At 42.3% G+C, this 17,492-nt stretch overlaps 1 protein-coding gene across 1 annotated transcript; it reads left to right on the forward strand.

Annotated features, from left to right (window-relative positions):
- The first annotated feature begins 12,017 nt into the window (after window positions 1-12,017).
- Window positions 12,018-17,190, forward strand: tac1 (tachykinin precursor 1). The gene is made up of 5 exons (XM_040189327.2): window positions 12,018-12,657; window positions 13,787-13,889; window positions 13,966-13,989; window positions 16,525-16,581; window positions 16,684-17,190. The coding sequence occupies exons 1-5, from the start codon at window positions 12,538-12,540 to the stop codon at window positions 16,728-16,730; spliced, it is 351 nt and encodes a 116-aa protein (XP_040045261.1). The 5' UTR covers window positions 12,018-12,537; the 3' UTR covers window positions 16,731-17,190.
- Window positions 17,191-17,492: the final 302 nt, after the last annotated feature.

The following is a 17,492-nucleotide window of genomic DNA, read 5'->3' on the forward strand; positions in this document are numbered from 1 at the left end:
AGAAACCAGCAACACGTACAGCCTATTATTCTTTGATCTATTTTTAATCTTGATTTTAGTTCAGATTTTAAAAAAACGCTGTCCTGTCGCTGTCCAACGCATTTGCATTGCCACTTCAGATAACATTTGCTCTTGGCTTCAGTAGGCTAATCTTTACGTGGTTTAGCCAGCCAACCCTAACACGCATTCATAATAATGATAGTTCTTTTTCTCTGTGGTCTGTACAGAATGGCCAATGTTGGCCAGGATATACAAGGCGGTGGGCAAAAAAATCTATAACGATCACTGCCTATTCACCACCTTGGTGCAAACTCTCTCTAATGCTGGGTGGAAGCAAGAGACATCATCTCCGTGAGTGGACATAAATCCAAAAGCTCCCTTCAAAGCTGCTGGCACCAAACTCGATGAAAGACAGCGCTGGAGTAATATCTTCACTGGGGAAGGCACTTCCAACACCCAGCCACCGGCAAAGAGAGCAAGCGATGTCATCAAAGACAAAGGGGACATGAGAAACTTTTTTTACAGATGCAAAATGAATGGAGATCCAAATCAACATAAACAAACGTTAACAGCAGCCAAATGTCAGTATATCAAGCTGCAGCTAGTAACTCCTAGTTAATTAAGTTTAAACAGTAAAGGCTAATTAAGTTACGTTTATTGATCTAACGTTGTTATGCCCAGTAACTGCAAAGCATTCATTAATAACTTAGTTTAGGCCTAATGTTTAAATGTTATATCATTGTAGTTTCTCATTTATTATTTTAATGGAAACTTTTATAAAATGAGCAATGTGAATGAATGAGATGGTGCGAGATCTAGCAAGACCATGGATGTTTTCAGACAAATGGAAGGAAAGGAATGTCGATCTCCAAGCTAATCATCAACAAACGTTTGGTGCTAGGCTGCCAAAAAAACGGTGATGTCCCCCATGCTGTTGTATAGCAACAGCCACTCGTACAGGGACTATTTTCTCTAGGTTACTGAAATGCGATACACAACCTCGGTTGGCTACTATTTTGTGCTGAAAGGCAGCTCAATATTTACTTACTATTTATACTGTAGCAGGCAGTCGTCGCTGGCAACTGTTGAAGGATTGAACAGAACACTACTGACGATACAGTTCTGCCTCTCGTACCTTTTTGATTAAATATCAAATGTAGTGCAACCTTCAGTCATGTCGGCCTTTAACCACTGGTATTTTCCTTTGAATTTGAAAATGAGGGGCTTGATGGAAAAACTGATTCTGGAGCCAGAGACTGGCAACATTTAATTGAAGTTAACTTATTTGAGAGAAATTTCCTCCCCATTCAAAGCAGAACAATTCAGAGTTGCACCTTTCAATGTGCACAATTTAAAAAAAGGGCTCATTTGAAGAAGGAACACATCCTTCCAAAAGGAAGTAGAGAAAACGAAATCGTACTTGTAGCGATCGGTGGGTAGATGTTATTGAAGAGCAAGGGCAGCATGCTATAAATTAATTTCTGCTGCATGCGGTATGCATAATTATGATTTGGTACAGCCTAATCATTGTTAATTTGTTCAGAATTTATAAAAGGTACCGTGTATGGATCTCTTTAGCACCAAGGAAAAATAGATTTTTACATTTCAAAATGTATTCCTCTTTATCTCATTGTTTAGGCCTCACAAGAACCAATATACGTCAGTGTTGTATTAAAAATGTTTATGTGATGTGAGAGAACTGCATGCACCAATCATCACTTTTCCTTCAGAATAATAACTGTGTTTTGCTACAGTTAAAAAATGTTCACTTATTGTGTGAAATATCTTAGCAACCATTGAATGTATCGGCACAACATTTTGTACACACAGTCAAGGTTGCATCCACTGACTTCTCCTTTAATGCCAATATGAATTTGACATTTGTGACTCCCGACATCTGTGGGATGGATTGCTAGGAAATTCCGTATAATACTTAAGATTAAACCTTTCATCGACATCAACTCAGCTGTACTCTGTGTTTAGTAATAACTAACAAATGTTAGCATGCTAACAGGGTAAACTAAGAGGATGAACATGGTAAACACTATGTCTGCTTCACAAAACAGCATTGTAATTTGGCAGAAGCCGACATTGGATTTCCGGGCCGAAGCACAGCCTCAGTGTCTGGCGACGTCTCTCCGCTTATATCTACTACAATAAAAAACAAAAATGTATTGGAGATCTATCTTATTCACATGATCTTCTAAAAGTAGAAGAAAAAATAACCGCCTGTGCTATTCAGGGATACCCTGGAATGCATATTTTCTGTGGATTTTTTTTGGGATCACTTTTATGTATCAGATCTTTGTTATTTTTTCAACCCCCTCTATGTTTGAAGCTTATTCGTTAAACATTCAGAAACAAAAGGCATCAGTAAGTTTACCAGCATTGCAGAGAGGATGAGTCACTGATCTTAGCTTACTGTTACGGCCACAAACAAGGATGACTTACTGAATGGATAAATGAATGAAGTGGGAGTAAGTGGTGATTCCATGTCCCATGGAAGCCCATTCAAGCCGTGACTGTTTTAAGAATTCCATTGGCATCATTGAAAAAAAACATTCATCCTGAACGGGCCGGCAGCCAACAGCAGCAGTATTGAATTCATTACCCAGATTGGAAGCGGTCTTTTTATGCAGCCTGTATTTCATTTTGAACATACTGGGTTCAAAACAGCAAAAAGACTGAGGAGCTGAAAACCTGTCCTTTGGCTTTCTTTATGAGGAACCAAAAGTTTTTGTCAAATAGTATTACTGGAACACTTAGACATTCTGACGCATGAGGGTTCATGTTAAGTGAGTTAAAGAGTGCGTCAGCGGGCCACACCCCTCCCTTGCCGTGGTCTCTTCACTGTAGTGGTGCTGCTGGTGCCGGGGGAGCTCCTCCGTATTTTCCTGTCGGAGTGTGATTGAAAACGTCTGGGCTCCGTCCTCTTTGTCATTGCTACAGGGAGGACTTCACTCAGATTAAGTATTTAGTTCTTGTGTACTGATGGTTTGTACACCAATCAAGGATTTTACACACCAGGGACTATTTCCTTTGATGTATGTTCAAATACAATGCCTTATATAAGTATTCACCTACTTGGACTTTTCTACATTTTGTCATAGTATAGGAAGTCGGGGGAAAGTTAACATGGATTTCAAAATTTACAAATAAAAATCCAAAAAGTGTTGAGTGTATGATACATATTCACCCCGTTTACCGTATAAAATCAGGCATTTATGGAAGAGTCTCAAGAAGAAAGCCGTTATTGAAAGTAAACAATGAGAAATCCCGTTTGCAGTTTGCCACAAGCCATGTAGGGGGACACGGCTATCACGTGGAAGAAGGTGCGCTGCCCAGACGAGACCAAAATGGAACTTTTTGGCCTCAATGCAAAAATGCTGTGGGGATGCTACTCTTCAGCAGCTACAGGGAAACTAGTCAGAATTGAGGGAAAGATGGATGGAGCCCAATACAGTACACTCCTTGAAGAAAATATGAAGCAGTTTGCAAAAGACTGGGGCGGAAAATCTTCCAGCACGACAATAACCCTAAACATACAGCTACAATAGTTGGGATCAAAGCGTGTTAATCTTTAAAACCCGGACCTCAATTGAGAATCTAATATTTCAAAATTGCTCCAATCTGACAGAGCGTCAGCTTTTTTGTCAAGAAGAATGGATGAACATTTCCAAAACTGGCGGAGACATACCCCAATAGACGAAAGGGAGTTCTACTCCCTTCAAAGTATTGACTCATTGTGTATCCTCACTAGAAGCCCCTTATCGCCGCAGCACTACTCATTCCTTTAGTATAAGGGAGCTTAGGCAGCTAACCAAGGCATCCCGGGGACAACCCTGTAGCAGATGGGTGCGGTGGTCGTCCTCCGCTGTTGTGTCCTACATCCGCCCGACCATAACACGATACTGGGGAATTAAAGATCCTTGAAGCCGTAAAGATCTAGTAAGTATGTATATAACTGGAGGTAATGTCTTCAATCATGGCAATATTGGAAGATCTTGTCAGTGTCCCCTTGCATGGGGGTCAAGTTGTTTTGTGAGGGGAGCCCCTCTGCAACTATGTCTATTCTGTGGTCTCACTTGACCCCGACTTTTCTCTGCTGCAGTCTAGGATGAACACAACCTTGTCTTGCCTTGTCTGCAAGCTTACACAACCTCAGCCTATCCCGTCCTGCGGTCTACCAAGAGCCTCTCTTTCACTGATCTGTTGAAATCCAACCATAACTTACTGTGGTCCAGCCAGACCGTCGCTATGTCCTGCCCTGTCCTTTTTTCCGTCAACAAATCCTATCCGTCAAACTTTTAAAAAAATGATCCTCTCCGTTCCTGTCAGTTTTCATTGCAGTGCGCACCCGATGCAAACCTCCACCACTCCGGAAACCTCCAATCGCCAGCAAACCCGGCGTATCAAAGGATTGGAAAAATTCATTCTCTACCACCACCGCCACCAGTGACTGGACTCCTTAGGGGGAATATGCCTTATCGTATCTCGGCATGCAATATCTCACAGTTAGGCCTGTTCAATCAATCATTGTTAAATTCAAGAAGTCTCTCCTGAATGAAACAAGTATGGGTGGCTGTGGGTCTGGGATCGTCCTCCAATCAGAGGATTGGCGGTTTGAGCCCAGCCCTTTTTGAAACTGTCTCCTTGGGCAGGACCCTTAATCCAACATTGCTCCTGTAGTTGTGACTATGGGTTGGGTAAATGTTAGAATGTTAGTTCCCGATGGGCAGGTGGCACTGTGTATGGTAGCTCCTGTCATCAGTGTGTAAATGGGTGTGAATGGATGAATAATGACGTGAGTAACTCTTTTATTATTATTCTCCCGGCAGAACGAGACAAGCCACAACTTAAATCATTATTCATGATTGATTTAGGGACACTGTGATTTTGGGGGGGGTTATTAGACAAGGGCTGAATCTTGTATTTGAATGTTATGCTATAAAAGCCACTCTAACTTACCAAATGTTTTTCCAGATCCTCCAATTTACGCCATCTGCATACTATCCATAACATAACTTAATCGGATGACATGACTTGTCCTTTTGGAGATGTTTCATACAGAACTGTTTCAAAAGGCTTCAAAATAATAAAAAATAGATAACAGACATTAGATATGTGACAGTTTGTCATGAAACAATCAGGCAATGGGATGCCTGAACCACAGGACAGAATTGGTGGTTGACACACAATAGACTGAATGATACATGGACATAGCTGAAGAAGCTGACAGTGGGCGGCTCCGGGCCGCCTGTACAAGTACTGGCTGCCGGTTAATCCAAGAATGGAGGTGTGCAGAAGACAGCTTGTGGTGATTCACCTGGAATGGCAACCACCTGTTGCTAAAAGCGTTCACGGCCTTCATTATGCATTTATTTAATCCTAACATAATTTGATGTTGTGATGGGGAAGCGAAAGCGTCGCATCATTTGTACCATATTTATCCTAACAAACTGGTTGTGGCCTAGCTTTGGTCTGAATCAGGTTTTTCTTGACTGTTTTTTGAAGTGAGGGCAACTAGTGGATATTGGTGAGGTTTTAGAAGGCAGGCTGACTTCGCTAGTGGTATGATGCTGTTTTCTAGAGAGTGGATATTAATCTTGTCCAATCTGATTCCCAGGAAACAATGTGGAGGACCTGAGCGAACTCCATGGCACCAAGCTTCAGTCCCTCATCTTCTTCATTTCATCAGAGCTGTTACCTCGCCAGGTTTACAACTGACAGCAGTTGAGCAACAGTTGACTCAGCAGCAGTGGGTGCAGTCCCATCTGGCGAAGACCTGGTAGCTTATTAAAAGCTTTTGACTTGAATCATTACAGTTTTAATGGAACAATATGAGATGATAGACATAAAATACAATATCAGGCAAACTATATCTATATTTACACACTTAAATATTGCCGGACGCAGTTCATTACAAGCTGTTTGTTCAGGCCAGCAGGGAACGCTGAATCGCAGATGGCAATTAACAACAATCGAACAATGAAATGTGTAGACGAGTAAGGCCCAGTAAGTTAATACTTACTAAGCATTGTTTTTCACAACGCCGATTTAATCTGAAGAAATTAAAAGATGGCATTAAGTTTTATTGAGGCACAGGCTTTGAGACGTTGCCTGTAGCTTTAGAGGTCCGTGTGGACAAACATGTTTATGTCAGCACACTTGAAGAAGAGCAGGAGCAGGGAGGTGAGAACTGGCACTGGTAAGAAATGAGTGGCCATGAGAGTGTGTTGTGCAGCGCTGACGTGTCCCATCTGGACCATCTTGATTGAAATTCCTCTGAAAAAAAAACTCCGGTGCTACTGGAACATTCAGCACCAATTCCCTTTTGAAAGGTGGTTCATTCTTTTGAATCAGAGTTTGAAGTGTGTGTTTGTGTGGGTGTGCTTGCATGCAAGCGGGCACGCATGTCAGGAATGGCAATGAGTGAAGCAACCATTGTGACAAACTGGATTCCAGCAGCTGTCAAAGCTCATGACTCATTCATGTAGCATTTAAGAAAATTAAAGGCTCCTCAAAACCTTCAAACATGAAATTGTATTTTGTGATCTTTTGTGTGATTTATGTGTGTGTCTGCTCGTGAGATAGGTACACAAAACTGTTATTGTTTTTTCCCCACTCCAGCGAGACCCACATGATTTTATTCCCTGAATGCCTCATGCACCCTACTGTCCCATCCACGTACTTGACATTTCGCAGCTAACAGTAGCGAGCTGGAGTTGACGGAGTGAAGCGCAGATGACAATTGTACATCGACTCGTTCAAACGCCTCTCACACTGGGAACAAACCCCACTCCTGGCACTCCTGAGTGCTTGAAAGCCGAGCAGAGCCACTTCACTTTGCAACGCTTCACTGAAACAACAGTCACGGCTGGTGGGCGTTTTAGGGACAATATTAGATTGTTGATAAATCATTTGCAAAAATGTGTGGAGAGTTTTGTTAACCTGTGTCTAAATTGGTGAAATGTGCACTGGTGAGTCATTAAAGGGGTCTGTTAAAAACAAACTTTTTCATATAACCTCTATTTACTATTTAACATGGAGAATACTCATATGTGGCCCATCGCGGAGCTGTGACTACAATGTGTGAATGTTGCACTTTGTATGTCATGAGTGTATGAATGGGTGTGAATTATGACATGTAGTGTTAAACAGCTTTGAGGGGTTGAAAGAATAGAGACACACAGTCCATTTACCATCTATTTTCTTGCAGTGAGCCTAGCAGTGCAACATATGCCACTTTATATTCTCTTCAAAGTTCAAACTGAGCTTCCATGAACCATATTGGAAACAGTTTGGCCACCATTTGTTTGCCAATCGGCTCCCGTTCTCGACCTGGCACTGAAGGGACACTAGTCAACAGAGTTCCACACATGGTGATGCAAACTCCACCCGCTGATGAGGACAGCCAACACGTTTGGACCATCTCGAGGATGGACATTGTATAGCTTTGAAACCTGCTGACACACAAAGAATCAGTGGGTCAAAAATGACTACATTCTGGTAACAACCCATTCTCCTCTTAACTCGTCCCATGCTGAAGCTTTGTTAGGATCCCTTGACCTCACCTTAACGCTGACGTTCCACTGCGACCGCAGTAAAAACGGGGTTAGCTTGACAAAGTGAAAAAAAAGCAATTTGTTTAGCGGGGAAAAAATGATTGTGGCCTTGGGTTAAAAATATTACACAAATGGGAAAGGGAAACTTTACATCGTGGATACAAAAACAGCAATTTGTTAGTTTCACACAGGACAAGAACAGCGGTCTCAGGGTGGTATTCCTGTCCATGTTTAACCCATCCAGCTGGCCTACGCAGGTCTTTTCAGTCTTCATACTACGTCACCTCACTGCCGGAGCGTGATGACTCATTAGGAGAGGTGGTTTCAGATGCTGTTAAAAGATTCATCAAGCAATTCATTTGTAGGCCTCAAGCCCGGCACCTCACATTGGACCGATTTGCCTACACAGATCCTATACTTGCTCTTCATTTAAGTTAAATCTTCTGGTTATTTTTTCTCTCCCCTTCTGGACCTTTTTATCACACAATAGAAAATTGAAAATTTGGTTGTTATTGACAGTTAATGGAAGGAAAATATTTGACTCAAACTCAAAAATACATCTGTAATACTTGTGCATATGTGTATACTTGTGCAGCAAATCCTGCAGCAAACCTAACCTCATTATCTAAGGTGGGGCTTGTTTCTTTGATGTCTGACAGTTATCAGTATTTTCCACACATCAGTCCCCCACCTGCAAGTACCTATCATCCAGATAGAGCCCAGGGGATCAACTCCATCTGAAGCAACAACATTGTTCCTTCAACCTATTTTTCTGCACAGAGAAAACAAATGCATTACAATCCAAATCCAAATCAATAAAAATACATTTTTCAAAAGCACAACCAGAGACTCAAGCAAGTTTTCCAGTTTTCTCTTACCACTGCCATGGCTGGTGAAACACAGCGGGTAATGCAGTCATTGTTTAAGAGAGTGCAAAACAATTTTCATTCAAAAGTGACACATTCACTAAGTAATGGAAGATCTGTCAGATTTTGACAGCTTAATTGGAGTTTTGAAGATGAACAGATGAAGATTTAAAGATGAAACTGTGGATATTTTTCTGTTCACACACCGACTGTCAAAATGTGCTTTTATTCTTATACCTTTTTTAGCAACTCGGGTGTAAAATTCAAAGGGTCTGTTTAACAAACACTAAAATTAACACTTTTAGTTTTAAGCAAGTATTCTCTTCTGAACGCAATACACATGATGCAGTAATAATCCATGCAATAAAGTGGGCAAGCAGGCTGGGAGATGAAGCCCCACCCACTTCCATAAGACAAACGCCTCAAAAACCATGACCACTGGGTAGCTTGGAACATATCAATAGGATTTGATACATTTCCTGTTCATCAGACCAGAACTGGGAGAGGATGAAGCACAGACGTTTAGCCATATTATTTTACAGACATTTGCAAGACAATTTCTCCAGAAAGGCCCCACGGCCAGAAAACATGGCCGAGCTAGCAACTCGCCGACTATTAACATCAATCCCCAAAGCAGCCCCTACCTTTCTTGGGCATAGCTTGAAGCATTAGTTCACCTTTTAATGGGTGAGTTATAAAAGAACACTCTCTACACAGTTGTCTTGAATGTTTGAATTAGTTAACAAGACCAACGCATTGTTTGAAGCAGACTGTGAAGACGAACATTTCAACGTGAGGGTCTGCAGGGACTCACTCACTTCTGAAGACCAATGGAGGAAATTCCGTTTTTGGCCCCTCGTGGTTGGCTTTGCTTTTTTGTTGATGCCCATTTTGTAGGCACAGGCATGCTCACGTCTCACACTCACATTTGCAGTGAACATTTCTTTGTTGGAAATAAATGAAAGATGCCCAAAAGAAACTTGTAGTTTATGATACTGTTGGAAACACGGCCAGACATTATGACCTTGCCGTTAGTTGCAGCATTTCTAATAAGGTGTTGGATGGCAGCGAGATTGCGTGTCCTTCAACAACATATTGTGAACAATACTTGTCCCTTGTGAACTTACATGTGTTTTCTGATGATGTACAGTAGTCATATGTGCTTTCTGTTCAAAAACATGACGGTGTACTGATAGTTTGTCTATTTCCAGAGCGGATAAGGTTAGATGTATCATCAATAAATAATAGCCACATGAATTACCCGAGAACAGTCAAATTAATTACGACCCACACTCAATTGTCTTATCTCACGTTACATACAAGGCAAGTATTACTGTTCACTAGAAGAGTTCTTCTGTGCACATTTCTGTGCACAAGATCTTTGTCTTAATTTTCAGTTTTCTATCTTGCTTGTTCTTGGCTGTTTAAATTGAAATATAAATTGAATGTTTGCTATGTTCCTTGCTCACACCAGGGAGTTTCTGATTCACGTCGCTCCTGCATCAACCATCGGCAATGTGCGGCTATAAATCAGTCGTCCCTGTGTATTAATTCCATGCAGACAATCAACCTCTTCTCTAATATATTCATGCATCTCAGCGTCACGTTTGCTGCTGGATGCCTAATCAAAGTGTGAGGAGCGTCCACAGTGACTGACCTCCCCACCCATGTTATCCCATTACCTATGCAGCAGTGATAATCACAACAAACACCTGCCTCTGTGGACCGCCGTCCTATCAGTCCACTCTCCCTATATCTCTTCATCTCTCTCCCAACTTCAGCGGCACCCTACTCCCTTCACCTCCTGCTCCTCATCCTACGTGGTAACTCCCTCGCATGGTTCCAACAGCTCCATCACCTCTCTCTCTCTCTCTCTCTCTCTCTCTCTCTCTCTCTCTCTCTCTCTCTCTCTCTCTTTCTCCTCACCTCCCTCTTCCGTCTGTTAATTGGATGAGCTGTCACAGTTGTGAGGATGATTAAATTCCAGTCCGGATTGGCTTTGTGAGCACACAGAGCTCCCGTTGGTAGGGACGTGTAAACTGTATTATTGTAAACCTGTCCACAGTCACCTCACCTGCACGGGGACTCAAACAGGACCTCTTCCCTTTATGTCTCCAACAGTCCAACAGTCAGACATGACATTGTTTGAACTTGAGGCTATGAATTCTTAGAGATAATAATAAAATAAAATAAATAGAAAATACACGTCAATGGAAAGCTTACTTTAACGACCCTCCGGTTAATGGGAATTGTTAACTTTAATTAATTAAACGATTAGAGGAATAACACTTGCCACAGAAGACAGACTGAGATACCCCCCCGCCCCCAAGGGAAAAAGATTAGCATTTGCCAAAAGCACATGAGTAAACAAAATGAACTCATTGTCGAAAGAATAAAAGCACTAAGGCAAATCGAGCCCTGCTGAGGGGCGCTGCTGCTGAACCTGATGCTGCAGCGGATCCTCGACTCACCCTGAACACACTACACTTTAAAAAAGAGCTTTTCTGATGGAAATCAGTGCTGCCCCCGGGTCACACGCCTCATTTCATTCACGTTTTGTAAACAGTATTTTCTTTGAGCTGTAGGAACAGGCCACATACAGCATTACATTATATATCAGGCATCGGGTGCGAGTGTTGCCAAAGTCTTTATAAAAACAGACAAGCGCAGTGAATTCATAGAATAAAATAGATTTGCAATAGGTTTCCTCAACATGTCAAATTTGCACTTAGCATGATTGAAAATACATTTAAAAAAATGAGTAATTCAAGAAGTTGTGCAGTAATGTGGTCAAATGTCCTGGCAGATAATGACACTTTTAACAGGGAAGTGCGGGATCAGTGGCTTTTAATGCCTCCTTTTCGGTTCATTTCAAACTCCATTTTCAATGTGAAGAGTTCACAAGATGAGTCAAACCAAACAAGACACTTAAAAGAGCAATGTTGACCTAACCAGATGGAAAATAACATTTCATGGAGATTGAATCAACCACTTTGCCTTCTTCTTCACCCGATGAGCGTGGGTGTGGCCGCGTTCATTTCCACATTGATGGAGATTTTAGTTTCTTGAAAATTTGCCTCCACAAATCGGCAATTACCATCTGTTGTCCTTTCAAATTCTGCATGACCCCTAGTTTACATGTCCAGACAGGGAGTCAGCAGTCAACATGATGCCATAAGACAGAAGTTTGTATACATGCGCTCTTATCATTTACAAGATCAGAAAATATATTTTTTCACATGGCATTATCTGGCAAAATGATGACAGTGTTGAAGGGAAAAGCAACACCTACAAATGCTGGAAACTGTATTACATCATATGTCAATTTATTACTATTATTGAGTTTGGATCAAAGTTGTTATTGCGTTTCGGGAAATGATTGAATTCACTGCTGCTAGACTGCAACGCAGTTATGTGAACAAACTGCGTAAATTCAAGTGCGTCATCACACACCTGCCTGACCATTGCGTTATCACGTCATCGTAGAAACTATGGAAGTATCTCATCCGACCCTTTGACATGATATGTGGGTGTCACTCACAATGTCCCAGAAGAAGAAGAAGAAGAAGAAGAAGAAGAAGAAGAAGAAGAAGAAGAAGAAGAAGAAGAAGAAGAAGAAGAAGAAGAAGAAGAAGGCCTGCTTCAAAGGGCTTCACATATTCACTAAGGAAAACATACGTGTACACCAGGGAGCTCCCTCATTGAATACTGTCAGCTAACATCAGGCCCGTTTATTATATTTCATCTCATTTATGACATTTAATGATGACGTATGTCTGAATAAAGTCACATTCAGAAGGTCCAGTGACGCACGTGTCTTCTACAAGCTGTAACTCCACCGCGTCTCGAGTAATCACACTACCGCCGTGGCTCGTATTTATAGACGCGCACTCTGGGCGGGAGGACTCGCGAGGACGAACAAGCTGCAGGGCTGAGCGCGCGCACAGATTTGGGTCACGCGCTATGAAGAAGCAGTGCGCGCACAGAACAGCTGCTTCCCGCGCCTCGAGCCTTCTCCGTTTAGTTGTTCCTTTTGTTTTCAAGTTGAATATCGTCGGTTGTTTGAACGCACCCGTGAGTCTCACATAGATTCCCGCAGGCTCGCCATGATGAAGTTTGTCATTTTACCGCTTTTAATGTTTTTTTGCGCCGTCGCACAAGTTTTTTGCGAGGAAAACGAGCCAAAAGAAGAGGCTGACTACTGGACCAACAGTAACGAGATTCAGGTAATATGCCGCTAAATGTAAATGTAATTATATATATATATATATATATACGGAATTAATATTTGATTTGTTTATTTATCTTGGATCTGGAATAAAGCTGCTTAAAAGCTATACACAGTACTATTCATTTATTTAATCCAAATATAAAATGAAAAATTTTAAAGTAAAGGGTCCGAGTTTACTGATATAAAGTATATTTAAGCCAAATGATGCAGTTAGATTTCGGTGGATAAAGCTGAGAAACCGTTATGATATTATTTGGGGAATGTTATTAGAGGTGTGGGTTATTATCACTTATTCTTTTACACTTTTTGTTATGTGCTCTGGTGGATATTTGTTATCTTCTACTCATGATTTGCTCTCTCTTCATTTAGCCATCAATTTGAGCGGAGTATGATGAATTAATACTCAGACTGCCAACACGCAGTGTCACACTTCTATGCCTCAGTTCATTGAAAGCAGCTGTCTCACTGATCACTTTCACTTTTCCTACAAAGAAAAGCTCCAGTGAGATAAGGACCCTCTCTGTCCTCCGTGCAACAAATCCGTCTAACAGCAAATGCTTCTTCTCTCCAGGAAATATGTTCAAATTGATCCGAGAACCCTCTTGAAGCAAATTGATTTGGATCAGGAGAAACCCTCTTTAAACATTAAACAAATAAGAGTTGAGCGTCTCGCTCGAAGCAGGGAAATTAAATCAACCCTTAAGTGCACAGCGTAGCGGCGGCTGGAGCCCGAACGGTCTCCATCCACATGAAACGCACGTCCTGCGTTTGACATTGCGAGTTGGTAACGCGCCAAGCTGCTCCATCAGCAGCCCCATCCGGGCGCGCTGATGAATGAGCCGGCTACACCTTATGCGCACTGAGCGTGTGGGACACTAGTGGCTCAGCTGAAATGAGGACTGCTGTGGAAATATATCCTGAAACCCTGAATGGAGGTTCAGGCTTAATGGATTAGTACTCATTGGCCCTTGTATCACGTCCCATTAAGATGCTTTCAGTGACAGTTACAATTTAGTGACCACCACTCATTTCTAACCAACCAGATAGAAATATATTTCCCTTAGTTCCTGCTTCATTTGAGACGCAGACGTACGCATCAGCTGGTTGTGTTTTTGCCCCCTCAGAACGGCTGGCTGGCCAACGACCCGTTCAGAGAAGTCCTCCTGAGGATGACCAGAAAGCCGCGGCCGCACCAGTTCGTCGGCCTGATGGGGAAACGCTCCATGGGTACGAGTCGCCGTTTGTCTTCTTCCTCTTGGGGACCTGCTGTTGGTAACGTGTCGCTCTCTCTTTCCTCCCACAGCAAATGCACAGATCACCCGCAAAAGTAAGTAAAACATCCCATTCACCTGGGATTTGATTTATTCCACAAACGCAGTACGAGGGGACACATTAAAAATGTTGTCACTGTCCAGTAAAAAGACGCCCGTGTCCATACTTCATCTTTTGTTGGTATCTGAAGAAATGTGCAGCATTTTGAAACACTGAGGTCGTGAGCCCAGCTTAGCGCCTCCTCACCTCCTGGACACACCAAACATTATCTATCAAAGCTTTCTCGCTTTCTCACACATTCATTGTCAACGTCTTTCCTTAAAAGGGATCACTAACATACCAAGACTTAAAAAATACCCTCAATGGGAGCTCCGCCCCTGCTGCTGCGTCTTGGCTTCGAATAAACTCAATTATTCAGAATGCTTCAAAATATAGAAATGATAAGATTCATTTTAGATCCTCGTACCACATTAGTCAAAATCGGATGAATGAATTTAATTACTGCAGTGAAAGAAACAGCAGTATGTGTTTTAGTGTATTATGTACATATATATATATATATATATATACATACACCTTGCTTGTTGAATTCCCCCCATGACAAATGGAACGGCTGAGTCATTTAGTGGCATTTGCAGAGTTCTAAAAAAACTAAAACAAAGAGCGAATTTCCCTCACAATATTATTGAATTAAATTGACTATATTTATTTCCGTCAGGGTTTGAGACAGAGTGGATTGATCGGAGGGAGTTAAACAGGGTTTAATTAGTAGACGACTGGCACAGATGATTGTTTTTGCATTTCCTTTTTTGAATGCACGGCGCCGCAGAGACGTCGGTGTGTGGCGAAGAGATGAAGAGCGCACAGGAGGAGGGGAGGAGGATGAGGAGAAGGGGATTTTCTCTTTTCCATGTCGGCCTGGCATTCCTTTGTTGTCTAAATGAGTCACCCAGTTCAGCTTAAAGTATTCATACATCTTATTTATTCCTCATGCACGCGTGCCTAGAAGTCCCCCATCATTAGGAAGGGGAGCGCGCTGGGTCGATGCCCCAAGGACGCCCACAGCTCCATTGGACTGTTTACGCCTGTGAGGGATGGAGGGGCACGTTACCCCCAGTCTGCCTGTCACACAAGCGTCTTCCTCTGCTTCTCCAGGCCGCTAACCCTCATCAGCCTAATGCACATATTGATGTGTGTAATGTCAGACACTCCCACAGGGCTCTCTATGAATTCATCCCACCGCGGTCCTCCTCCTTCTCCTGATCATATTACAGTCCATTACTCTGATTGACAGGCCGCCCCGTCAGCCCGTCCGTCACATTTACAACAGTGTAGACCCGACGGGACTGTAGGCATGGGAACAACTATCCCGAATAAAATAACTGTGATTTACAATATTATCTCCAGTTCAATTTGATTCATTTTTTTATCGCCCAAATTGACAAATTATCCTCAGAGGCCTTTACACTCTGAACACTTACAACATCCTCAGAAGAGGAAAAACTGCCCAAAAACCTTTAATAATGGAGGAAAAAAGAAAAAAACATTGTGGAGCCATCGTCAGGATCCTCATCAGGATGGACAGAAAGTAATCATGGTTATAATATAATCTGTAGTAATGAAATTAACTGAGATTCACAATATTATCTCTGATAATGTTGCAAATTAAGGATTAAAATAAACAAAACATGGAACTAAAATACTGGAATAACTTCATCTTACATGTTGAAAAACACATTTTATTGCACCACAAAGGGAACAATTGTGTGTTCTCTTATTAGTGAAAAACAAACGCTAAGTTGTTTCAGCTCATTCTTCCCTTTTCATTCCTGTATTTTAAAAGCAGACTCGGTTCTTTACTTCTCTACCACAATAACAAGCTTTTTCACGTGACGGTGTGTACGATTGTGGCGAATCGTGACCTTCATCATTGTGATGACGATGGACTCGTATAGTATCCCATCCTCATAAAGCAGGACCCCCGGCCTCAGGTCTCCCTCCGCTTCTCAACAAACCTGCTGCTGTAAAAACGCTCCGCTGGTCCTTTCAGGGCGTCCCGGGGAGAGAGTACGTTCCCCTGTCACAGGTTGTATGGGATCAATCCTGCGTCTCTAATCTCGGGGGTAGGGGGGCCTTCAAAGGAGACGGCGAGATGGAAGTGAACAGTCTGATGAGGAATAATCACTTATCAGTGTCGGCTGCACTTCTAATAACATGCTGTCTAGATTCTACTTCAAGGAGTAACAAGCCAGAGGAGTTCAGCTTCAAGAGGTTCAGAAATGTACAATGTACAATATACAATATACAATACAATGATTATTGTTTATTTGAGATAACGACTAACATTAAAATGTTTGTAGTTTCATCAGAATGATACAGTGTGGGGACTGACATCTGGAGCAATATGTAGAGAACTACTGAACAAATGCTTTCAGACCGTTGCACGTTCCTCAGAGGGGACCACGGCCGTCCTCGAGCAATTTGGACTCCTGACCTCAGTATTTGTAATATGCTGTTCATACTAAATGATAATAATGCTGTTCAGGTAGGACACAGAATGGTTTTCAAATCAGATCCTCTTACTTTGAAGGGCATAAAGTCAACTCTTTTGTTGGACTGATGGGGAAACGGAGCCAAGAAGAGCCAGGTGAGTCACATTCTGCTAAACTCTGCTCAAGTCTGGTGCCACATCTCACTTTGTAAGTGCTGCAAGGACGGGATGAAACTAACGGGCTTCCTCCCTGTGCAGGCTCGTACGAGTGGAGCACATTACAGACGTACGACAAGCGCCGCTAAGCGCCCCCCCCCCCCTTCCTCCCCCAGCGGCCTGCATCTCATCGAGCCATTCCTCATCCGAGGGAGTGGATACCCGACGCTGGTTTATGTTTTCACTCAAACTGTGTATAGCTGCTAGTGGAGTAAAAATGATTCTGTTTGCACATTGTAGTGACGTAGTGGTGCTGTGCCTGTGCCAGTCTTCATTTGGTGGCCTCCCCATCAATGTTTTCTGTGAGCGTTTTCCACATCTGCCATGCTACAAAAGACTTAACTGTTGTTGTGAACCATCAAAGCAAGGCTATGCCCTCCAAGTATGTGTATAGTGCCTCATTTCTGATTAATTACTGCTTCTGATTGTCCTCTAAATACAACATTTCGGTTTTCAAGTTCTCCAGATTAACACATGCTACACGACGGGAAACGTGTGTGTGTTCGTCATGGTTCAACAAAAATAAAATTATTTTCTTTACTGGTTCAACTTTCAGCTTTCAAGTTGTGAATTCATTGTGAAAAAGAGTTGAGGTAAGAGCGCTCTCTGGTGGACGACAGAGGCACTGCGCGGAGATGCACCAACAGGGGAAGTTATTGCAGCAGCAAGTAGAAAACAAGTCAGCCAATAATGGTGATGTCAGGTGGACAAGTGGACAGAGATGACTGTCCGTGTCCTGTAGACTGCTCTCGCAGCCCAGCACTTCAACTAAAGGTGGTCCATGTGTTTGAAATCCTTCATGATGAAACTAACCGTTTCTTCATGGATTAGTAAACTAGTCTGAAAATGAT

This window comes from Gasterosteus aculeatus, chromosome 10, assembly GCF_964276395.1.
Source record: "Gasterosteus aculeatus chromosome 10, fGasAcu3.hap1.1, whole genome shotgun sequence".
Classification (NCBI taxonomy): domain Eukaryota; kingdom Metazoa; phylum Chordata; class Actinopteri; order Perciformes; family Gasterosteidae; genus Gasterosteus; species Gasterosteus aculeatus.